The following is a 24526-nucleotide window of genomic DNA, read 5'->3' on the forward strand; positions in this document are numbered from 1 at the left end:
GTCTTCACAAGGTTGTCACACTTGCTTAGGAAATAGAAAAACATAGAAAAGAAATGGGCCAATGAAAAAAGCCAGGGGATCAAGGATGGCCAAACAATACATAGCAATTAAAATTCAAGAGAGAGAGATAGATAAAAATAAGTAAATAAATAATAAAAATAAAAATAAATAAGCAGATCACATAACAATCTTTCCTACAAAACATAAAATAATTATTAAATAAAAATTACACAAAAACGGAGACATTCGGTGTGCACTCCGTAGAACAACTCGACGGAAGTACGTCACTCGCCGTCAGTGTCAAGGGTCACGCTCGCCCGTTCCACTTCCTTTCTCGATCTCGTCGGCAATAGAGCACCATCAGTAAGTTTCATACACGAGAAAATAATCCAAGAACATCGATAAAGAAATAAAACCTCCGGGCTTCCTTTCATGCTGCTTATAGAGCGAATATCCCTGTCGACTGTTGAAAGCGTTTATTGTCTGAATATTACGTGTGCATTAGAAGATGATGGGTTTAGAGTTCCCTGCGGCTCCCTACTTCAGACATGATCGCTTTCCTGTCCGTCCACGATAGCATACGGGTATTACTATTACACCTGTGCAAGAAACACATTAATATGTGAGCAAGATCAAATAAAGTACCTTTGTTAAGTGACTAAGATATTTATTCCAACGTGAGCGTCTCCATACAGCCGTGGAATGAGCCGTTAGCACAATGCTATGTAAAGATCGAGCTTGTTTTATAAACGTGCTACCCAGAAGATAACTTGCAGCTTACATTTATAGGTTTGTGCTTTTGGAGATCTGCAATATACATGTCATATACTAATTCATATTTTTCAGACATGGGCAAGTTTATGAAACCTGGTAAGGTGGTGATGGTCCTGGCTGGACGTTATGCCGGACGCAAGGCTGTGATTGTCAAGGTATTTGTAATATTTCACGGTATTCAGGAAAAGAAGGTTGTGTTGAGTGTTTGTGTATTGACAGGGTTGTGCTCTCTTTCTCCTTTCAGAACATTGATGATGGCACCTCAGACCGTCCTTACAGCCATGCTCTGGTCGCAGGCATTGACCGCTATCCTCGTAAAGTCACCACAACCATGGGCAAGAAGAAGATTGCCAAGAGGTCCAAGATCAAGGCCTTTGTGAAAGTGTTCAACTACAACCACCTGATGCCAACCAGGTATGTAGACCCTGAACAGTCAGAGGGACGTCTGTGCACGTTCATACAGCTTCTGTATCAGAATTGACAGATGTTTGCAGAGTTAGGCTGATGATACACGGGCAACTTTTTGAGCAACGGGCAACCAGGTGAGACACGGGCCCACGACCGATCTAAAGTATCCAGATAGAAATTTGTTACCCATTCGCAATGGGAAAGTGCCCAAACAACATTGCCCCGTGTACCATCAGCATAACACTTGCTTTCTAATGACGCAAGTCCTCTTATGATCACCAAGGCTACATTTATTTGATCAAAAACACAGTAAAAATTGCAATATTGTGAAATACTGCTGAAATTGAAAAGAATTGTTTCCTATAGTAGTACGTTTTAATACGTAATTCATTCCTAAGATGGTCAATTAGAATTTTCAGCATCAGTACCTCCAGTCTTCAGTGTCACATTATTTTTGTTCAGAAATCATTTGCTGCTCAATAAATATTTCATATTGTCAATTTTGGAAATAGTTGTGCTGACAGTTTGTTTTGGAATTCTTCAATGAATGGAAAGTAAACTGTGTTTATTTGAAACAAAGTGTCTCTTTTGTGATTTGATCACTTGAATGAGGACATGAAGAATAAAAGCACTTTGCTTTCCAAAGAAAGCCCTGCTGACCCTAAACTTTTGAACAGTAGCGTAAATAGACTCAACGCTTGATGACTGATCCAGGTTGAGTTACGGTTTTTGTTATACTTGTCTAGTTGAACTATTAATGATTCCAGCACACCTTACCCACAGTCACATAGTTTTGTTGATGTGGTGCTTTCATGATGCATCTTAAGCCATTGCAAATACCTCTAATAGATGCTTATTGGTTGTACCTATCCACCATATTCTTCAATGTAGAAGTAAGCCTATGGGCGAGACTTGCGGTTCATTAGCTGCTGTAGGGAAATAACGAGAAGAATTACAAAGTGCAGTAAATGGTAAAACTGTTTGCACTACAAACCAGTGTGTTCGTAATTAAGATAATATATTAAAATAGTAAGGTAAGACACACCAATTTGCAATATCAAGCAGCATAACGAGCGGTTTTGTGAAGCTAAAAAATCTGATTACAGCAATGTGGATGTTTGCATGAGTTCTGCAGTTCGGTGCTCTAGTAAAGTCCAGTCACGTATATTTATATAGTACGTTGTACACTAGATAACTTTAAACCAAGCAGCTTTACAGTATTAAACATGAAAAACCAGAGTCGGTGTCCCTTTCAGTTAGAATTATTCTGTTATAAAGCAGCTCTCCAATGTGGAAAAATTAATAGTTTGGTTTGCGGAGATCAAAGCTTGATCTAGCTCAGGACTGTTTTGATTATCATAACCCTATTTAATGAGAGACTGTTGTGAATAAAATGATCCGAAAATATAACGTCTTATCACTTAACCTTTATTTTGTTTCTTATCCATATGACTTACAAAAGGAGATTTTAGGCAGAAAGATGTATTTTTCAGTTAAGTTTTCATATAGCCAATTAAATGGTGAATGAGAGCGTTTCCCTGTCTGTCATCTCATTTTATGGGCCAAATTTACTTATTTGTATAATAATTGTAATTACTTAATATGATTTTCAAAAGCTGAAGTGATTACCTTTATTTATTTGTTAGAATATAAATAACTCGATATTTTAACTAATTGCAAAAGCGGAGTAATCAAAGTCTGCTGATTCAATCATGTACATTTGTCTAATTAATATATCGTCTTTCCCCAGATACTCTGTTGACATTCCTCTGGACAAAACTGTTGTCAACAAGGATGTTTTCAGGGATCCTGCCCTGAAGCGCAAAGCCAGGAGAGAGGCCAAGGTTAAGTTTGAGGAGAGGTACGTGTTTGTCACCAGATCTCAGCTACTCAATTTTACAATTAAATTGAACGTTTCTTATTGTTAATGCTTACATGTTACGTTAAGGGCTAGATTAAAACTTTCTCTTTGTAGTGTAGTGTGTAGACATCATATTATTTGGTTCCTAAGTTTGATGCAGAAAAAGTGTTGTCAAGTCTTGTTGAAACCCACATAATCCAGAGCTTGCTGACTTTAGCTTCTGTTCAGAGAGATGACTGTAGGAGCAGCTCGATCTTGTTGGGCACTGGACATTCTGTTTGCTTTGATACTCTCAATATGATAAGCATGTATAGTCCTGCATGTGGTGATACATTGATAATAGTGAATGTTTTCTTTTACAGGTACAAGACGGGCAAGAACAAATGGTTCTTCCAGAAGCTCCGGTTCTAAGTTTTCATTGGTTTCGCAAATAAATCTGTAAAAATCTCACAAAGTGATCCTTGTCTTATTTCTGTTGGTTTTGGATTCTTATCTTGTATTATTACTTTAGTCATGATATTCGTTTTTGAACTGATTGCATATATTGCTTGATGTGTTTCTAATTTCTCATTATTGTCATCAAAACAATGTTCTTAAGGGTGTTTAGGGTCTTCTGTTCACTTTGTGTCATCATTCAGAGTGTTGCATCACGTAAAATATTTGTGAACAACATTAACAACTGTAATAACACACTGCATAACAAATAGCCAAGTGGTAATGCAGACCCACACGGTTTAGTTTCCACAACTGTTTTTAAACTCTTGAATATTGGAGCAATATAAAAGCCAAGGCATCACAGTTGTGATATCCACCTACGATTTGCTAAAAATGGATGACCTAACCTGTTGATGCTGTGTTTGACAATGAACTGCAGAATCTCAAAATAAACCTTTTGCTGTAACCCTGTAATTGCTCTCTGCATGAAAAAAAAACAAGACAAGCTTATAGTATTAATTGGTTCATTGCATGCTAGCGTGAGGGATGTGATCTCTCGGGACTTCAGAGGGAAACCTTTTAATAAACCTCTTGAGGTTGTGAGGCAGGAAACAAGCCTGTGTTTCTGTTCTGTATATTTGGATAGGTTGTAAATGAGTACTATGTCAAAGTGAATTTGGTTATAGTCATGACTGATAACGGGAAAGCTGTATTTCTGTACACAAAACTTACAGAGAGCTAAAACCTTATGAGAGCTAAATTATGTTAAAATGATAATTCACCCCGAAATTTTCCATCCAAGCCTGTATACATTTCTTTCATCTGATAAACACAAAAGAAGATATTCTGAACCAAACAGTTTTAATGCTATTTGTTCTTTGACAGTTTTCTACATGACAAGTAAAAAATTATTTGTCAAAGCAAGTTATCCAGGTCCAAAAATATATTTTAAACTTATTCTGAATTGCCAGTTTGGAAAACTGTATATGTAGTTTATACCTAACCCTATTTTAGATGACCTTGGTCAAGGACCTTGGTCTGGGATGGCAGTGGTCTCCTTGAAAAAACCTGAAGTGGGGTGCCACATTTCATAATCTATGGGAGATACGGAAAGACAAAAAAAAAGAAAAACATTCAAAGAAAACTATTTGTTTTGCCAACAAAAGAGTGTATTAAAGAAGCAATCAATCTCTCAGTTTGGTAAATTTCCACATGTTTGTGGATACTGGAAGGAGGAACTTGCATATATTTTGCCTTGCAACCTTAATCATTGGAATGTATAACAATGCCTTTGTTTCTACAGTCCATTATAGGATATAACATATGTGAATAGCTTTATTAAGAAACTATTATGTAACTTCTTATGTAACTCCTTTTTTTTAGAAGTCATATATATCATATATCATGGCTCTATGGTATGCTGTTTTATAATTTCAGTTCATGGCAGACATCCAGAAATATAAATAGGTGCGTTAAATTTACTCCTACCTAACTTACTTCTATAGTTCTCACTGCCTAGAGGACAACTTAAGTAAAACGTGACACGACTTGACCCATTTTTTCTCGCTTCATGACAAAAACAACCCTCAACCGTTAGTGTATTTGGCACCAGAGCGGCCGCCAGGGGGCGCGGTGCGTTTTCATTTAGACCCGCCGCGCCGCGCCGCTGACGCTGTGCGCATTGAGACCGACGCGACGCTCAGAGCCTCGACTGCGCGGCGGAGGAGACAGTCTCGCTTCAGAATGACACGAACCGAGCTGATGCGCGGAAACCCTCCGGTTTAGGCAAAAGGTGAGTTATCTGTACGAGCAGCCCGCGTACTCCTTGATTACACTACACTCTCTGCTCCGTTAGCTTCAAAAGCGCTCAGTTGCTAGCACTGCTCTGGATACAATGTGCTATCACGCGCCATTGTGCTTAATGCGATCAGCGCACAGCTAATGAAACTGGGCTGATGGAGGAGAGTCGTTACCGCACGGGTTATCTAATCATCATGACCTTCTACAATCGTTTCATTTTTATTTGTAACCAGTAACGTTAGTACGAACCAGGCCAGTTATAGTCAGTTTTTCTGGACAGGCAAAATTTTAGCTACCCATGATTTGGTCAACTTCCTCGACTTGTGTTTCTTTTGAGTAAACAGCACGTTTTGTTCTTTGTTTTTGAATTTCGGCTGTGTTTCTTGGCTCAAAGATAGCAGCATAACATTTTCAGGCCTATTCCTTTTAATGTAATATGTGACCGTATGGGCCACAAATCCAGTCATAAGGGTCTTTTTTTTTTATTGAGATTTATACATGGTATGAACGCTAAATAAATCAGCTTTCCATTGATGTATGGTTTGTTAGGATTGGACAATATTTGGCCGAGATGCATCCATTTGAAAATCTGGAATCTGAGGGTGCAAAAAAAATCGAAATATTGAGAAAATCGCCTTTAAAGTTGTCCAAATGAAGTTCTTAGCCATGCATATTACTAATCAAAAATTTAGTTTTTACAAAATGTCTTAATGGAACATGATCTTTACGTAATATCCTAATGATTTTCGGCATAAAAGAAAAATAGTTTTTTGACCCATTGATACCTGTGCTACTTATGACTGGTTTTGTGCTCCAGGGTCACATGACTCTGATGCTTAAATGTTAAATTAGGGCTGGGCGATATGGCCAAAATTGATATCACGATATATTTCTTCATTTCGGTCGATACGATATAATTCCGATATCGATATGAACACTATTTATCTGAAATAGAAATCTTTTGTAACATTATAAATGCCTTTATCATCACTTTTGATCAATTTTAAGCATCCTTGCTAAATAAAAGTATTAATTTCTATAATTTATTTCCCCAAAAATTAATAAATGTGTCTTAAATGTTTAGTAAAATATTCTGATGTAGATTAGAAAATACGGAAAGTTTAAGATTTTTAAAAATTATGATTAAGGGACTTTTACTACATTAATTTGGCAAGGCATTGTCTGAATTAAGATTGTCATTATTCAGTAAGGTCTATAAATTTGTCTCTGATTATTTTATAAGTGGATATGATAGTTCCCCCCCCAACTAATCATTTTTAAACTAGTCATTGTCTCAACAATCCTGTTTTTATGTATATGCAGCAGTATTTGTATTGCATCGTCTGAGTTGTTGTGTTTGATGATATTTTCAATGAAGGGATGTGAAGGAGTGAGATGAGAGCTGTTTGGGGTTTGTTTCGCAGCTCTAGAGATGATGGACTGCACTTCAGCTGTTATTCTGGAGTCTCAGAACACATGAGATAGATTGAGGTGTTTGCACTGACAAAGATACAGCATTGCAGCAGAAATATATGACTGCGTATTAGCAGCAGCCTCCTGTACTTCATAAATGCATCAGGGCAACATGAAGATCGACATTGTGCTCACTGATGAGTAATATCTGCTCTGTTCATCTTTTAGTTAGTTGCATATGGATTTTCCTTTCTGTGTCAGTAGCCTAAAGCTGTGATTTGCTCTAGCTTTTGTGTTTTTGTCCGTACTGTAGGAGGTAATACCAGTCTAATGATTAAAAATCTCCAGTCCACAAGTGTTGCCGTTTTCCCCTCTACTAGTATGCTGCTATTTCCTTATGTCTTGTGTAGGAGTCTCTGCAACATAAAAGAAGAGATTTGAAAGTATGTTTATGAGCAAACAGTTTTGATTAATTTTCCTCCCCCCATACAATGAAAGTCAATGCGAAACGAAACTGTTTGTCACTAAGATTTTTCAAAATATCTTATTTTATGTTCAGTGGAAAATAATCATACAGGCTTGAAACATGAAGGTGAGCAGATGATGACAGAATTTACATTTTTGAATGAACTATCCCTGTAAGTCTACCCAAATCTTCGACACTGAGCACATTGCATGGTGAATGCATCCGGGCTGCACTCTTGGTGTCGGTCAAAGTCTCATGCTAAATTTGTTTCTTATAAGGTAGTTTTACTGGCCTCTGCAGGGGTGTACTATAGGCTAAGGGGAGGGTGACCCACGACCCACCCACGGCTCTGTGCTCAATAGATTAGATATCAGTACACTATTGCTTAGCCATTATGATCATCACTGCCTCTAGCGGTTGCTTTCTCTCAAGATCTGAATAAATTTTTGCATGAATGTAGCAGATGACATTACATTGTTATTCAGAGGACTGAGAAGATCAGCTGGTCTCCCTGATGATAGGAGCTATAAAACAGTACCGTGAAAATAAATGTAAGCTAAACGTGTGTATAACATGAGCGCTCTGTTGTGTTTCTCAGGTGGGCCGCCAGGATGGGGGAAGGGCCCGCGGTCAGGCCCTCGGCTGCTATTACACCCATGCAGCAGATGCTGGCGTCTGGCACTGGGGCTGTACTAACATCTCTTTTTGGTGAGAAGAAGAATCAGCACAATCATATCTCTATTCAGTAGAAATACTGAACATGTTTGTGATATCACTTGCTGCATTTGTCTGATTTTAGCATAATGTTTTCTTTTTTGTGTGTTTGCAGAAATCCCAAAAATAATGTGCATGATTCTTTTTAACATACATGCACTACCCTTCAAGTATGGGGTCAGTCGGTTGAAAAAAAAAAAAAAAGTAATCAAGGATGCATAAAATTGATCAGAAGTGACCAAAAATTGATAAGAAATGTTTTTGAGTTGTAAATTGTAATATTTCATTTTTTATTGTATTTTTGATCAAATGAATGTTGCTTTGGTGAGCATCTTTCAAAAACATAAAAAAAAAACTTACTGACACCAAACTTTGGAATGATACTGAATGTAGTTGTTCATAAAGTAGGGTTGACAGTTTTATAGTTTAATTTGACATTGGAAGCTCTGTGCTTGTGCAAGCATTATACTTTATAGATGGAATCAAAATGCTAACTTTTTTTTTTAATTAAGACAAAATTATACTTTCTCTTTGTCCCTCTCTCTCCCTGCAGTCACACCATTGGATGTAGTGAAGATCAGACTTCAAGCCCAGCAAACTCCCCTCTATCAAGGTACAGATATTAAACTCTTAAGTTTTCACAGAAAGAATGACAGATGATTGAACGGTGAACTTCATGCATTTACTCTAGACATGATACAAGTCACACCAGTTTAACATCAATGTTTTTATTTTCCTGCTCCGTTTACATTTTTAGCTGAAATGTGCGTCTTAAAGCTGAAGTGAATAATTTCTGTGCTACTAGCAACACAAGTTAGAATAGCAAAAATAGTGACTGCTTTCAAACAGGTTTCTTAAAAACACGCTTGTCTGCCAGTGCTTGCTAAACTCAGTCCTGCTCCAAACTTACACCACTGGTTGTATCCGCCTTGCTATGTTGTGTCGGTCATAATCCAAACAAAGCAAAGTTTTGATAGCACTACAGTGTTTAAATGTTTTGGGGACATTGACATATAAATGGCTTACATACAGTTGTCAATGCATATTAAGCTGGGCTAGAAGAATTTGACCCATTTCAGCTTTAATTACCAGCAAAAATGAAGCTACACTGTCATTCGGATTCTTAAGATTTTTAATGTGTTTGAAAGAAGTCTCACAGAGGCTGCGTTTATTTGATCAAAAATTGAACAAGACAATAATACTGTAAAATATGTTTCCAGTTTAAAGTATCTGTTTTTTTTAAATGTATATTTTCAAATGTAATTTATTCCTGTGATGGCAAAGCTTAATTTTTCAGTCTTCAGAGTCGCATGATCCTTCAAAAATTATTCTAATATGCTGATTTAGTGCTGAAAACAACATCTATTATCAGTTATCATATAAATGTTGAAAACAGTCGTGCTGCTTAATATTTTTTAGGATTTCTTTGTGGGAACAGCATTTCAAATAAACATCTTTCAGAACATTATAAATGTCTTTACTGTCAATTCTGATCAATGTAATGCATCCTTGCTGGATAAGTTTAATTTCTCATTTATTCTTATATAAGGTCTACTGACCCCCAAACATTTGAATGGTAGTCTGTTCGCTTTTGATAACACAATGCAAATGCGAAGCAGCATGAGGCCTATGAGATGTCTTTCTCTTTCTCTCTCTCTTGTAGCCGTAGCATCAGAGTCAAGGCCCTGGGCTAGGGTCATCCGCCCTTCAAAATGTGAGTAATGTATGTGAACTGCATGGTCCCCTCCCAAATCCCAGAAGCTCGCTTCACTAACCAGCACTCCAATTCCAGAATTCCAAATGCACTCCTCAAAACAACTAAATCACATAGTGTGGACAACGTTTTGGCTTATATACCACATCTCTGAAGGGCTAAACCCAAGGTCACATTGCAAACAGACATGACAAATGTGCACATATGTAAATACCCCAACAAGATGGAAAATATTTCCGAGGTCTACTCTGCTGTATGTAAATGTTTATAGCAGTGGACCATTAACAGAACTCATTAGGACAAACTAAGATCCATGTCAGGTAGACCTACCTTGAACCCTGTCTTGTGTAATGTCCAGAAATAGTAAGAAGACTGCTTGTTTGTGCCAAGGTTGGATTTGGTTCAACTTTCACGGCATGCATGGTCTATGCCATGGTTGCTAATATTTATAGAACCTCTTATCGAAGACCTCAGTTCTAATCGCCAAATCTGTTTAATTTATCGGAAAATACTTTTTCTTGGAAACCCACATGTCAATGCATCACATGTTTGCTTACTTTACTGTAGGTCTGTACAACAGTCCAAGAGTATTGAGGTTGCAGTTTGTTACTTTTCCTTCTGTTTTTTGTTTTTTTTGGTAACCATTTTGAGGCAGTGTTGCAAGGTAACAGAAGTAGTAACAGGTCTTCTTTTTTTCTATATTGTGACATACATTTGAGTAAAGCAGATTATTGAAAACGGCGGTGATTTCATTGCCGCTTCATTGGTTGTAGATTGGATGGAGGCAGATCTGAATGCAAGCTTGCTGTCAATTGTAAGAAAGGGGCCGGGTTTAAGCAGACTAAATGATTGGAGAAGTCCAGCATATATCTGTAGTTTTACTGGAAGATTGAGTTATGCTAATTTGTTTTTAAAAAGGCACATAATATGCATGTATGAATTGTGCACAATCAACATCAAATCAGATCAATAACATTTAGAAAATAAATGAATTTGTCATTTCATGTTGACTTTAACCCATACAATATATATAGTGCACAACTTTCCGTTTAAAATTCTACCATAACCAATTGCAAGATTAAAAATCTAGTGTTTTGAAATTGAAAATAAAAGTTCACAAGGAACATTTAATATTAAAAAAAAAAAAAAAAAAATATATATATATAATTGATCACTGCAGTCAGTTCTAAGTAATTTGGGGGTACTTGGTCATTTGTAATATATTTGCAAAATTATTGCAAATTAGATTCATGCTACTGCATTTTGGCTGTCTTTTTAGGGAAATGCTTCCTCTATTGTAACGGGTTGATGGACCACGTCTATGTGTGTCAGAATATGTCAAGCTGCTCCAGCTGGTACAAAACCCCTACCCACTTCAGCGGGACCGTGGTGAGAATTCATTCGCATCTTTCCAAACTGTGACTCTTTAAGTTTTTACACACTCTTGATTAATCTTTTTTGTTTGTCAGGATGCATTTGTAAAGATCACTCGTAACGAGGGGCTCAGGTCTTTGTGGAGCGGGCTTCCTCCCACACTGTAAGTGCAGCATCATAAAGCCAGTGTACAGTTACATAAAAACAGGCGCTATCGTAACACCTGTTTTTTGTGTCTATTTATAAATCGTGTGCTGTAACTCCAGCTCAGTCTAAAGACTTTGATTCTAATCGAACAAGTGCAGTGTTATTAACAAGTGCAGATCCTCATAAGACAGATTTTAATTATATAAATCTTTGACGGATACAAAGATCGTTGAGTGAAGGATTCTGTAGACCAAGTCAGACAGATGACTCGAGTGTATTGAAGTGATCCATTAAAAGAACCGCCTCACAAGGGTCATTTGAAAATAAAATGACAGTAGTCATGCTGTTTACCGAATAGCGGTGCAGGAGACGCTGTGCAAGCGAATGACCCTTTGACTTTGTAAATGTATAAATAACATGTTAATGATTGAAAGTCTGTATCAAGTTCTCTGTAATTAACCTTTTTTTTGGGGTCTGTTCACTTGAGCGCATGGTTTTACAAAACAGCAAATAGGAACAAACATCAGTCTTTGGAATGACACACATTTGTAATCGGTGCACAAGTTGTTTTCAGTGAGTGTGTTTGTGTTTGAAGGGTGATGGCGGTTCCTGCCACAGTCATCTATTTCACCTGTTACGACCAGCTGCGAGACTTCCTAAGTTACGGCATGGGCTATCAGGGGGACCATATCCCTCTCATAGCAGGAGGGTTAGCAAGATGTGAGTATTTACTTGGCCTTGTTGTCTCATACAAGTACTGTGTATTATGAGGATCATAAAATTATATGAGTGTGGCACACGCACACACACACACACACACACACACACACACACACACACACACACACGCGCGTACAGTATTGGTTATTGGCAGTATTGGATATTTGTTATTTCTCGTTTTTCCTGTTTTAACATGTAGATTTGCTGCCATCTAACATTTCAAAATCTGTATATTAATATTGTTAGTATATATTACTAATAGTAATGTATTATAACAAATATATACACTATTGTTTGTTGAAACGTTTGGCGACTAATAAGATTTATAATTGTTTTTGAAAGAAGTTTCTAATGCTCGCTAAGGCTTAAAAAAAAAAAATGCAGTAATAGTCAAATGATTACATTTTAAAATATCTGTTTTCTATTTAAGTTTATATTTCATGTGAGATGTATTCCTGTGATGGCAAAGTTGAAAACAGTTGTGCTGCATTTATTATAATTTTTTTTGTGGGAACAATGTTTTTTTTTTCAGGATTCTTTGAATTGAAAGTTGAAGTTCAAAAGGACTGCATTTATTCAAATGTCTTTTGTAACATTATAAATGTCATTGCTGTCAATTTTGATTGTCGATACTGTTGGGTTAATCCTTGCTGAATAAAAGTATTAATTTATTTTTCAAAAAATAAATAAAGTTCTTACTGACCCCACACTTTTCAACTGTAGTGTGTACACTGTTATTTGAAATCTTTTGCAAAATAAGAGAATGTTATACTGTACATATAATGTCGCAATTCATAAATTCAATTCTAGAATTTATAATGATTGATTTAAATGTATTTAGGCAAAATAAAAGCATAATGTTACTATCAGTGCATCCCTAGTTTTGTTTTCCCAGTGTTGCTGTGGTGTGGGTTATTGATTGTCTCTCTCTGTGCTGCTCAGTGGGAGCGGTGTCTGTGATCAGCCCTCTGGAGTTAGTTCGGACTATGATGCAGTCCCGCAAGCTACAGTACAGCGAGCTGATGGTGTGTATCCGCTCGGCTGTGGCTCAGGACGGCTGGTTATCTCTCTGGAGAGGCTGGGGACCCACTGTCCTACGGGACGTGCCCTTTTCCGGTCAGTGACCTGTACACTCTCTGACAGCGTGATGCTGAACTGATGTTCCCCAGATGCAATGTTTGACTGTTTTTGTGTTTTCCCCTCAGCCCTGTACTGGTTTAACTATGAGCTAGTGAAGGCACAGCTGTGTGAGCGGTACAGGGCTCCACCGACCTCATTCACCATCAGTTTTACAGCGGGGGCCGTCTCAGGAGCCGTGAGTATACTCTCAAAAGCCAGATATGATCGCTGACTTGTTGACACTTTAAAATATGGAATCTGATGGCTATAAATTAATATAGAGGAGTTTATGAATGATTACATAAAGCTTCGGTGAGAAAGATAAAACAATGTGAGCAGAGTGTGATAACCTTATCTGGCCTGACTGATTAACAACAAGGGCATTTTGCATGAGAATAAATGCTGGGGCGACTTCTGTCCCAGATGAATATAGGACATGAGTGAAACTGGTCTTTTGAATTGAAATCTAACTAATGGCCAAGTTACATGTTGTATATTTGTACTACATACTTAATGTTACTACACACACAAAAAAAGCATTATTGAAATGTATTGTTTTTGCAGTGAAAATAGAATAATTCGGTATGAAATTAATAATATATAGAAAGTGATAAATTTTTTTCTGTTTTGTATGTTTTTCTCCCAAATAAGTCTGTTTACCATTTGACCAAAATACAGAAACCAGTAATATTGTGAAATATTATTAGTCTAAATTAAATGTTTTCTATTTGAATATACTGTACAATGTAATTTATTCCTGTGATGCAAGTGTCTTCAGTGTCACACACGATCCTTCAGAAATCATCAAGAAACATCTCTTATTATTATTATTATTATTATCAATGTTGAAATTAATATTTGTTAATTTTTGTGGAAACTGATCATATTTTTCTTTGAATATAAAGTTCAAAAGAACAGTTTTTTTTGTTTTTATGTAACAATATGCATGTCTTTTCTGCCATTTTAAATCCGGTTTTAAACCTGGTTGAATTAAAGTATTAAAGAGGTCATATGATGCGATTTCAATTTTTCCTTTCTCTTCGGAGTGTTACAAGCTCTTGGTGCGTAAAGAAGATCTGTAAAGTTGCAAAGACTAAAGTCTCAAATCCAAAGAGATATTCTTTATAAAAGTTAAGAGTCAGCCACGCCCCCCTAAAACGTCTCGTTCTAACCCGCCCCCACATATCTACCTCACTATGTGGGAAGATTTGCATAATGCCGCCCAAATGTTCACGCAAAGAAAGAAGGCATAACTTTTATTCTCGCTGTAGTATTGTTGCTGCCCTGCATTTCATTGTGAAAGCGAAACTACTTTGTTTGGTCTTCCAAAAGAGGACACGACTAGAAATCAGTGGTTAAGTTGTATTTACAACACTGTTCCAGAACAGTTCAACCCAAATATTCAGATGTGTGCAGCGCATTTTATGGAGGACTGTTTCCTGATCCTGGTAGAGTAGACTACAATGCCGGCTGTTTCACAGACTGTAAGTACGTTTTCATATTTAAAGGATTTGCCACTGAGAATTCAAACGCTAGTTTTGAGCAGTGTAGAGTAGGGCTTGTAGTTTGTCATTTCTCCGATCACAAATGCAGACATGGTTTTATGTTTACGTGGCGCGATGCAACACGTAAAAAGACAGTATAAGTCATTATAATCCATAATTATGTCCCCACTGGATGCAACAAATGCCTCGTTTATAATGGGTTTTAATGTTTTTGTCTCGTCGCTCCGGCCTGACGGCATCACAATATGGTAAGGGGCGTAACATTTTAGTCACACGCTTGAGGTATTCGGCCAATCACAATGCACTGGACAGCTGGCCAATCACAGCACACCTCGCTTTTCAGACCGATGAGCTTTGTAAAAATTGACGCGTTTCAAAAAGGCGGGGCATAGAGGAGAAACAATGTACAGTATGTGGAAAATTCGTTTTTTTTATTTTTTTTTTACCTTAAACCGTATAAACACATTTCATTACACCAAATACACCAAATAATGTTCTTTTTAGCAGCATCATATGACCCCTTTAATAAAAAATGTATGTGTCTCATACCCTCCTGGCTTATCAGAATATAATTTTTTTATTTTTTATTTTTTTGACACAGATCGCTGCAATTCTGACCCTGCCGTTTGACGTGGTGAAAACACGCAGACAAATCCAGTTAGGAGAAATGCAGGCACTCGGAGGTATAGCAGCTTCTGTAGTTTCTCCTGTTAACACATTAGAAAGAGTGGAGTAATGCAACCTGCATGCTGAGTGACACATGATGTCATTAGGTGACGGCTCACTTTTAAAAACAATCCGGAGCTGATTACCTAAGCTAGATTTATTTACATTTATCAGGCACCAAATTTCTTGACATTTTGACCTTTCACAGCAGTCTCTGTGAAGAAACCGTCCTCCACATGGAACATGATGAGGAATATCTGGATTGACATGGGATACAGGGGTTTGTTTGCAGGTAAGCTCGAAGATCTAGTGATAGTGACGTCAGAGTAGTTATATAACTTTACTAACCAAACTAGAGATTGACATTAGTTAAAAGAGGCCTGTTTGTGAAAGTCAGGATTAGGGCTGCACGATATATTGAAATAAAATCATCATGGTCGAATCATGCAGGCTGCTATTTCTGTGAACATATTCGCGACCAGTTTCAAAGTGAAGCGCAGCATTTACACACGTTGTAGCTCATGTTCAGCAGCGCATATTTTTGTGTGCCCCTGTCAAAATAAAATCTTGGTTTACCATTTGAAAGTGAAGAAGTTAAGATGCAACTAATACTGTAATTGTAATCACCCTACTCATTCTTGAATTATGTATTCTTTCTAAATGTAGCTTCTCAAGTCATCTGGTGAAAATTTATGTCGCAATAAAACACAGAAAATCTAAATATCACAATGCCCGTTTTTTTAAAGTCAGAATTAATAATGCAGTAGTAATATAATACTATAGTTTATAGCTTTTTGTTTGGATGTATAATATATTTTATGCATAGAACTTATTGTTAGTTTTGGGTAGGACCACACTGAATCTGAAATTGCAGACTTTTTTTTTAAATTTTTATTTATTCATTTATTTTTTTCAGGTTTTCTCCCGAGAGTGATCAAAGTTGCTCCCGCCTGTGCAGTCATGATCAGCACTTATGAGTTCGGGAAAACTTTCTTTCAGGAGCGTAATCTGAATCAGGCGAGATGCGGACTTTGAGATGAGCGAGAAGACAAGAGGTTTGTCCAGGATGATGAGGAAGCTGAGACTCCTCCTTGCCAGCTACTGCAAACAACTGATGACTTTAGCCAAGCTTTGAGTTAGTTCTCTGAAAAAACTCTAGTTGTTGGGTGATGTGCCTGCTGACTGGCACAAGGAATAAAAGCTGTGAGACTTAAACTACTTTCTTTGCATCTGAGATGAAAGACGTGCATTATGATGCATCAATAAATGCACAATTTCCCCACAAACCCTGTGATGCCTTTTGTAACAGTACCAAAGCATGCTGGCAGAAGCACTACCTACCCATAATGCCCTACTTATTGAAATGGCTGCCGGTGGAACGTGACATCCAGGTTGTTGTATGTGCAATGCATGACTTTAGTCCCTTTTATCAAAGCACAGGGCTGCCCTCTGCTGTTCATGGTGAAGAAACCTCGGTGGATAAATGGACTGAATGGATAAACTACTCAATACTGAGCTTTACAGTGTCTTCATTTTCAGCAAGAAAAAAAATTCAAAAATGATTATTATTTTATGTAATCGTTTTCTTTTTTTGCAAATATTTAACTCTCCTAAAGTATAAAAGACCTGTCTTTTGTAATCGGCACTGGACTCGGGAATAGCCACAGGAACATTTTTATAGCTTTGTTTCATGCATTGAGAATATAATGCAAAATTATTATTATTATTATTTTTTAAGGCAATAATTGTTCTAGTGTGTAGTGGATGGGTCTCTGGTCTTGTCCTGTTTGCTACACTTGTTCACTGCATTTAGTTCAGATATGAGCTGCTGTAAAACTTACTGCTGACTTGAAATGATTACAGTTCTCGGGTTTTATTTAATAAAAGACCTTGAAGAAACTTGATGTGTATTACTGCACTATGCATGAAGCATACTACAAAAATTTGTCATAGATTGCATTTCTGACTGAATGTGAGAGAAGTTTGTGTGTTGTCTGTTCTTCTAGACCAGGGGTAGGCAGGTTCGGTCCTAGAGAGCCGCTGTCCTGCAGAGTTCGGCTCCAACCCTGAAAAAATAACTAATTGATTAGCTTGTTCAGGTGTGTTTGATTAGGGTTGGAGCTGAACTCTGCAGGACTGCGGCTCTCTAGGACCGAACTTGCCTACCCCTGTTCTAGACAGACAGACATGGGGGTGTGTTTCTCGCACAACAGGAGTTATTTCACATAAACATCAACATGCATATTTCTTATTCTTGGTTTGGTGGTGTACATTTTATGACGTATGTAAACTTGCATATTATATACGGAGTCTGTGTTCAGCCATGCCATTTATGACCAATTATAATATAAACATTAACCCCTTCAGACCCTGCGTCCATTGAAATGGACATCACATGATTTTGTTTAGTTTAAACCAATAAAATGTTATAATATGAGCAATTCCTGGTCACTGATTGGTCCCTGATCAACCAATCACATTGAAGATATGACTCCTAACTTTATCTGATTGAGCTACAGGCATCAGAAAAGAGACTAACCAACTAGACAGGAAGAAGAGGAAGTCCACATTTTACCTTTTATATGCAGATTTTTGTTTATGGTAGCCTCATCAACTTGCACATATTATAAAATGACTATCAAATGATCATTTTCAAAGTTATTTTGAAGACCTTTCAGAGTTGCAGAACAGGATTTCATGTCCATCGCAATGGACATCGGGTCTTGAAAGATATCAGCAGGAACCTAATGAATTAGTTGTAACAGGCTGAGAAATTTGTGGAAGCATTTCAAAGCTAAATGCAGAGCTACAAATTCTAATGTTAATGTTTTATGACCATTGATGTTAATTAATGAAATTAATATTAATATGATTTAATTTGTCTTCAAAGTGACCATATCCTGTCAATCAATGTTTCATTGGTTTTAGTGAGAAACAGCCATAGTGCATGTGAGATCAGCGAATACACAGCAACACACACTCACACCCCCCTCGCACACACTGATGCCTTGATGCTATAATGCACACAATCATATATTCATCAAAACAATCAACAAGTACACATTCACATACACACAAATACATTTATACATATACTCAGATTCACCCACTTCAACCAACAAAAAGGATCAAACAAGTTTTATTTGTTATCATCTTATTTTTTTCCACATTCTTATTGTATTGATCATTCTTACAGTTAAAAATCTTAAACACTAGTTCAACTATAGTGCACAAACTCTACTTATTAAGTATGGTTAACATATGAGGATTTTTATGTTCAGTCCTGGCGCCCATTATAGTGGACATGAACAAAATCTAATAAAAAAATGAGTTGGCACAAATCTTGTATTTTAGACTCATTTCTATACTGGAGAAGAGCGAATATCAAGTGGCTAAAAAAAATGTGTTCAGTTCAAATAATTCAGGTCTGAAGGGGTTTTAAGATTAAAATGATTTCCTTGGTTGCATATAAACAAGCATTTTACACATGTATTTGAAATGAATCTTGAAACAGAATAAATGTTCACGACGCAAGCTGAAAATGTCATATTTAAAACTCTGCAGGACTGCGGCTCTCTAGGACCGAACTTGCCTACCCCTGTTCTAGACAGACAGACATGGGGGTGTGTTTCTCGCACAACAGGAGTTATTTCACATAAACATCAACATGCATATTTCTTATTCTTGGTTTGGTGGTGTACATTTTATGACGTATGTAAACTTGCATATTATATACGGAGTCTGTGTTCAGCCATGCCATTTATGACCAATTATAATATAAACATTAACCCCTTCAGACCCTGCGTCCATTGAAATGGACATCACATGATTTTGTTTAGTTTAAACCAATAAAATGTTATAATATGAGCAATTCCTGGTCACTGATTGGTCCCTGATCAACCAATCACATTGAAGATATGACTCCTAACTTTATCTGATTGAGCTACAGGCATCAGAAAAGAGACTAACCAACTAGACAGGAAGAAGAGGAAGTCCACATTTTACCTTTTATATGCAGATTTTTGTTTATGGTAGCCTCATCAACTTGCACATATTATAAAATGACTATCAAATGATCATTTTCAAAGTTATTTTGAAGACCTTTCAGAGTTGCAGAACAGGATTTCATGTCCATCGCAATGGACATCGGGTCTTGAAAGATATCAGCAGGAACCTAATGAATTAGTTGTAACAGGCTGAGAAATTTGTGGAAGCATTTCAAAGCTAAATGCAGAGCTACAAATTCTAATGTTAATGTTTTATGACCATTGATGTTAATTAATGAAATTAATATTAATATGATTTAATTTGTCTTCAAAGTGACCATATCCTGTCAATCAATGTTTCATTGGTTTTAGTGAGAAACAGCCATAGTGCATGTGAGATCAGCGAATACACAGCAACACACACTCACACCCCCCTCGCACACACTGATGCCTTGATGCTATAATGCACACAATCATATATTCATCAAAACAATCAACAAGTACACATTCACATACACACAAATACATTTATACATATACTCAGATTCACCCACTTCAACCAACAAAAAGGATCAAACAAGTTTTATTTGTTATCATCTTATTTTTTTCCACATTCTTATTGTATTGATCATTCTTACAGTTAAAAATCTTAAACACTAGTTCAACTATAGTGCACAAACTCTACTTATTAAGTATGGTTAACATATGAGGATTTTTATGTTCAGTCCTGGCGCCCATTATAGTGGACATGAACAAAATCTAATAAAAAAATGAGTTGGCACAAATCTTGTATTTTAGACTCATTTCTATACTGGAGAAGAGCGAATATCAAGTGGCTAAAAAAAATGTGTTCAGTTCAAATAATTCAGGTCTGAAGGGGTTTTAAGATTAAAATGATTTCCTTGGTTGCATATAAACAAGCATTTTACACATGTATTTGAAATGAATCTTGAAACAGAATAAATGTTCACGACGCAAGCTGAAAATGTCATATTTAATAGACTTCATCTACATGTGGAGTACAGTGCATTCCTGGCCCATAGAGGGCGTCCACTGGAGGATCGTCTGAATGTACGCGAGACGTATGCGGTGACGCACGCGCGTCGAACGCGCGTCTTGCCTTAAAAGGAAGCGCCGCCTCATAGTCGCTCTCTTTCAATCGGACCGGGGACACAATGGTGAGTGATCAACTCTCCTTCACAATCCATCCTGAATCAAAGTCATCCATCTGATTTCAAACACATCCTATTCTGTATATTATACACAGAAGGCAAACGAATGTTTTGCAGTGATTATAGATGGTAACCGCAGCGCCCGGGCGTTTTGCACATGGTGTGTGTTTGACCGAAGGGAAAATGGCAGCATCCTGCCCTGCTTTGAAATCTTAACACAGATGAACCATTTAAATGCGTTTTAGAAAGCACAAGTATGAAAGGAAGATGTCTTATACCATTTTGTCTGTTAAATGGTTCTTTTCTGGGGGTCTTTTATTGTCGGGGTGGAAGATGATTTCTGCGCTTTTTTTTAGGGCCTAGCGAGTGAAGTGTCGAAGTAAACTTGTCACTAGATAAAGGAACAGTCAGTATTTTCTTGTGCTGTCTGGTATTTCCAGGTGGCGACCCGTTTAATATAAAATGAGTTTTTGTAAATCTGCCTATTCGACTTTACTCGTGCAAGAAAACCATTTTTACGTGCAATTCAGGAGATTTTAGGAATTGCGGCCTTTTTTTTTCCCATCTAAAATGACTTGTTAGAAATTTCAAATATTAAACTTATCTAGTTTAAATTACAAATATATGGGCGTTTACAGGGAAAAATGTGTAAAGACAGTTTTTCTATCTCAATTAATTGTAACGATGTACCGAAGTAATGTAGATTAATCCAGTTATTTTTCTGTGTAGTCTCACCGTAAGTTTTCGGCCCCACGCCACGGCTCTCTGGGCTTCCTGCCCCGCAAGAGGTGCAAACGCCATCGTGGCAAGGTGAAGAGTTTCCCTAAAGATGATCCCAGCAAACCTGTTCACCTGACGGCTTTCCTTGGATACAAGGCTGGCATGACCCACATCGTCCGTGAGGTCGACAGACCCGGCTCAAGTAAGTGAAAGCGTACAGATTTAGTTGCGTGTAATGTGAAGTCTACTTTGCTATTAGGGTGTCTGCCAGTGATGATAACCTCGACGGGCGGACATATTTGGGCCTTGAACCCTTGCTGAATGTCGAGTTCTGAGCATGGTTTTTGTAATTCTTTTTTTTTTCTTTTAATTCCTGGTTAACTGGCATGCGTGTTTAGTTAAACTAACTTGTTTTTTTTTTTTGTGCTTATCAGAGGTCAACAAAAAGGAGGTGGTGGAGGCGGTGACCGTTGTGGAGACTCCTCCCATGATTGTAGTGGGTGTTGTTGGATATGTCATGACCCCTCGTGGCCTGCGCTCTTTCAAGACCATCTTTGCGGAGCACATTAGTGATGAGTGCAAGCGTCGCTTCTATAAGAACTGGTAAGGCTTGGTTTTTTGATAACTTCTGATTGGTTTTTAGTCTGGAGCTGATGGTTGGTGGCCAGGATAAACATGTCATGTTTTTCTGGGCCAGTCTAACGTATCGGTGTGGTGCAGCTCCGCTCAGGTGCCTAGTGCCCTGATGAGCTCCGGGCTCCTCTGGCCGGTGGAAAGGGCTCCTTAGAATCCGTGCCATGAGCCGAAATTACCTAGTGCTGTTGACGCCCCCCCCCTTTACCTTGAGGATGGGCAAGCAGCTATGCCCAGTCTCCTTCCACTGGCCCACTGGGCTATGAAGGAACTGTGCGCCAACCTTTCCCTGTGCCATGTTCAGGTACAAGTCCAAGAAGAAGGCCTTTACAAAGTACTGCAAGAGGTGGCAAGATGAAGAGGGCAAGAAGCAGCTGGAGAAAGACTTCGCCTCCATGAAGAAGTACTGCCAGATCATTCGCATCATTGCCCACACACAGGTGAGCTTAAAAGCTCTGGCACAAAGTAATGCTGTGAGCTTTAGTGATCACTTTGACGCTTATTGTATGGACTGGGAGATTATGGCCAAAAATCACGATTTTAATTAAATGTCACTACTTGTCTCATACCATTAAATCCATTCCACATGTTTGTCAAGAACCAATTAAAATTTTTTGAAGTGAACTTTAATTTTAGGTATGTTAATTTGTATAATTTCTCTCAAATGTCTTTTACTTTCTGGTTCCCCCTCCCACACAAGTTTCTGATTTCACTATCAAAACTCATTATGAATCTTTGCCAGTGTAATGAACCTGATTTTTCAAAATTGCTTTGTCAAAGATGTTGTGCAACAAATTGTGTACTCCATATTTTTGTTGAAAGCTTGGTTGTGTGACTTGTGTTTCTAGTGTATACATAGCATTTTCTTTTAAATGGAGCTTAACCAACCATCCCGCTTTCTGTAGATGCGCCTGCTGCCCCACAGACAGAAGAAGTCCCACTTGATGGAGATCCAGCTGAACGGCGGCTCCATCGCTGATAAGGTTGACTGGGCCAGAGAGAAGCTTGAGCAGCCCATTCCCATCGTTAATGTCTTTGGTCAGGATGAGATGATTGACGTTATCGGTGTTACCAAGGGTCACGGATACAAGGGTAGGTGGATGGCTTTTTGTTCAACATTTGTCTGTTCGTGTGACTTTTGATTTGGTAACCATTGTGCACAATGATGAAAGACATGGATTATTCGCGTCAGGCATGGCGCCCGAAACGCATGAGGAAATTTCCCATGCTGCCTTCCTTCTGACAGCACACTTGCGGTGTTTTAAGCCAATGAGCTTCCAAGAGCATGGTCTAATCAAATGTTTTTGTAGGTGTGACAAGTCGCTGGCACACAAAAAAGCTGCCCCGTAAGACCCATCGTGGTCTGCGTAAGGTGGCCTGTATTGGAGCCTGGCATCCTGCCCGTGTGGCTTTTTCTGTAGCTCGTGCCGGTCAGAAGGGCTACCACCACCGCACGGAGATCAACAAGAAGGTGAGGCCTCCGAATTAGACCCAAGCTTTCCTGAAGGATCAGTTTTATGTATTTTTCCTCGAGTCTTGTTTCTCATGAAGGTTTTTTTTTTTTTTTTTTTTTTTTTTTTTTTTTTTTTTTAGATCTACAAGATTGGTGCTGGCTATCACACCAAGGATGGAAAACTAGTTAAGAGCAACGCCTCTACTGAATATGATCTGTCCAACAAAAGCATCAACCCCCTGGTGAGTGTGCAGATTTCTGCCTTATGGGGTTTTCAGTAACTTAAGGTTGTGTAGTGCAAGTTTTTAAACCCACTTTTTCCACATTATAGGGTGGCTTTGTGCACTATGGTGAGGTGACCAACGACTTCCTGATGCTGAAAGGCTGTGTGGTCGGAACCAAGAAGAGGGTTTTGACCCTACGCAAATCTCTTCTGGTCCAGACCAGCCGCCGTGCCCAGGAGAAGATCGACCTCAAATTCATCGACACCACCTCCAAGTTTGGTCATGGACGTTTCCAGACCATCGAGGAAAAGAAGAGCTTCATGGTGAGTGCATGCCTCCAGTGGTTACTAAGCACTTTACTGCCTCCATGCCAATGGTCCTCTGCAGGTCAGTGCACTGTTCGTAACCTGTTTCAGCCTGTCAGTCTGAGATTTGGGTTCCATTCCAGTGCAAGATAAAAGCTCAGTGAGGCAGGGGAGGGGTGCCTCTTGTGCTTTCTCCCTGTTCACTCTCTGATGACATTTATACCAGTTACACTATCTACCGGTTTGTTAAAATCAGTTTGAGTTAAATCGGCTGGTAACCAATCTTTTCTTTTTAACAGGGACCCCTCAAGAAAGACCGCCTTGCCAAGGAGGAGATGGCATAATCGTGCTCTGTTTGGTGTTGTCATGCAGTACTGCAGAGTTTAATAAAAATCACCAAAATGAACTGGCTCTAACATTTTTGTATTTCGGAATGGTTAACGGTTCTCAGTTTCCCACTTGGTTTAGTGTAGTGGTTCTCAACCTTTGTGATGTCCATCCCCGTGGGGGTTTTTACTTGTTCCACAAGTAGAGCTGCTTGTTCTTTAGGACTGCTTCTATATAAATTAATTACTTACAGGTGTTAAGACTGTTTTATTTTAAAAGATATAGGTATTGTATAACTTGTGCCCCACAAATTGCGCACGGTATAATTTATATAAAAATGCACCTGGGGTTAATTTTGTGCATGACTTGAACTTTTAACTTGCCTAATTCATGCATTTATTCCTTGAGCATGCATGTGGAGGAAATGTGTTTTTGTTGGGGTGTTTTGATTTTCAGATTGTCCAACTAAGTTAATCTAAATTTTATGCTGTGTCCATTAAAACTGAAACCAAATCATACAATTACAAGTCACCCTAATCTTGGCTGTAGGTCTCACCCCAAATGGCTTTTGCTAAGAAATGCAGTTTTTA

The 24526-nt window shown here is 38.1% G+C and overlaps 3 protein-coding genes across 5 annotated transcripts; all 3 read left to right on the top strand.

The window, feature by feature from the left end:
* The first annotated feature begins 848 nt into the window (after nucleotides 1–848).
* Nucleotides 849–3493, top strand: rpl27 (ribosomal protein L27). Its single transcript, XM_016232692.1, has 4 exons — nucleotides 849–929; nucleotides 1019–1188; nucleotides 2933–3043; nucleotides 3406–3493. The coding sequence occupies exons 1-4, from the start codon at nucleotides 849–851 to the stop codon at nucleotides 3452–3454; spliced, it is 411 nt and encodes a 136-aa protein (XP_016088178.1). The 3' UTR covers nucleotides 3455–3493.
* Nucleotides 3494–5128: 1635 nt separating this feature from the next.
* On the top strand, nucleotides 5129–17015 carry slc25a39 (solute carrier family 25 member 39). 3 transcript variants are annotated; one of them, XM_016232694.1, is made up of 12 exons: nucleotides 5129–5273; nucleotides 7758–7865; nucleotides 8425–8484; nucleotides 9535–9585; nucleotides 10865–10974; nucleotides 11055–11122; nucleotides 11702–11826; nucleotides 12769–12942; nucleotides 13032–13141; nucleotides 15052–15133; nucleotides 15325–15408; nucleotides 16033–17015. In XM_016232694.1, the coding sequence occupies exons 2-12, from the start codon at nucleotides 7769–7771 to the stop codon at nucleotides 16149–16151; spliced, it is 1080 nt and encodes a 359-aa protein (XP_016088180.1). In that variant the 5' UTR covers nucleotides 5129–5273; nucleotides 7758–7768; the 3' UTR covers nucleotides 16152–17015. The 3 variants fall into 3 exon arrangements, with proteins under 3 accessions (XP_016088180.1, XP_016088181.1, XP_016088179.1); XM_016232695.1 differs by having other exon boundaries at nucleotides 5129–5270; nucleotides 7756–7865; nucleotides 15328–15408; XM_016232693.1 differs by having other exon boundaries at nucleotides 5130–5270; nucleotides 7756–7865.
* A 3171-nt stretch (nucleotides 17016–20186) lies between these two features.
* rpl3 (ribosomal protein L3) lies at nucleotides 20187–24019 on the top strand. Its single transcript, XM_016232696.1, has 9 exons — nucleotides 20187–20280; nucleotides 21004–21196; nucleotides 21429–21597; nucleotides 21932–22067; nucleotides 22533–22719; nucleotides 22938–23098; nucleotides 23221–23322; nucleotides 23412–23627; nucleotides 23909–24019. The coding sequence occupies exons 1-9, from the start codon at nucleotides 20278–20280 to the stop codon at nucleotides 23951–23953; spliced, it is 1212 nt and encodes a 403-aa protein (XP_016088182.1). The 5' UTR covers nucleotides 20187–20277; the 3' UTR covers nucleotides 23954–24019.
* Nucleotides 24020–24526: the final 507 nt, after the last annotated feature.

This window comes from Sinocyclocheilus grahami, unplaced genomic scaffold, assembly GCF_001515645.1.
Source record: "Sinocyclocheilus grahami isolate Dianchi unplaced genomic scaffold, SAMN03320097.WGS_v1.1 scaffold416.1, whole genome shotgun sequence".
Classification (NCBI taxonomy): Eukaryota; Metazoa; Chordata; class Actinopteri; order Cypriniformes; family Cyprinidae; genus Sinocyclocheilus; species Sinocyclocheilus grahami.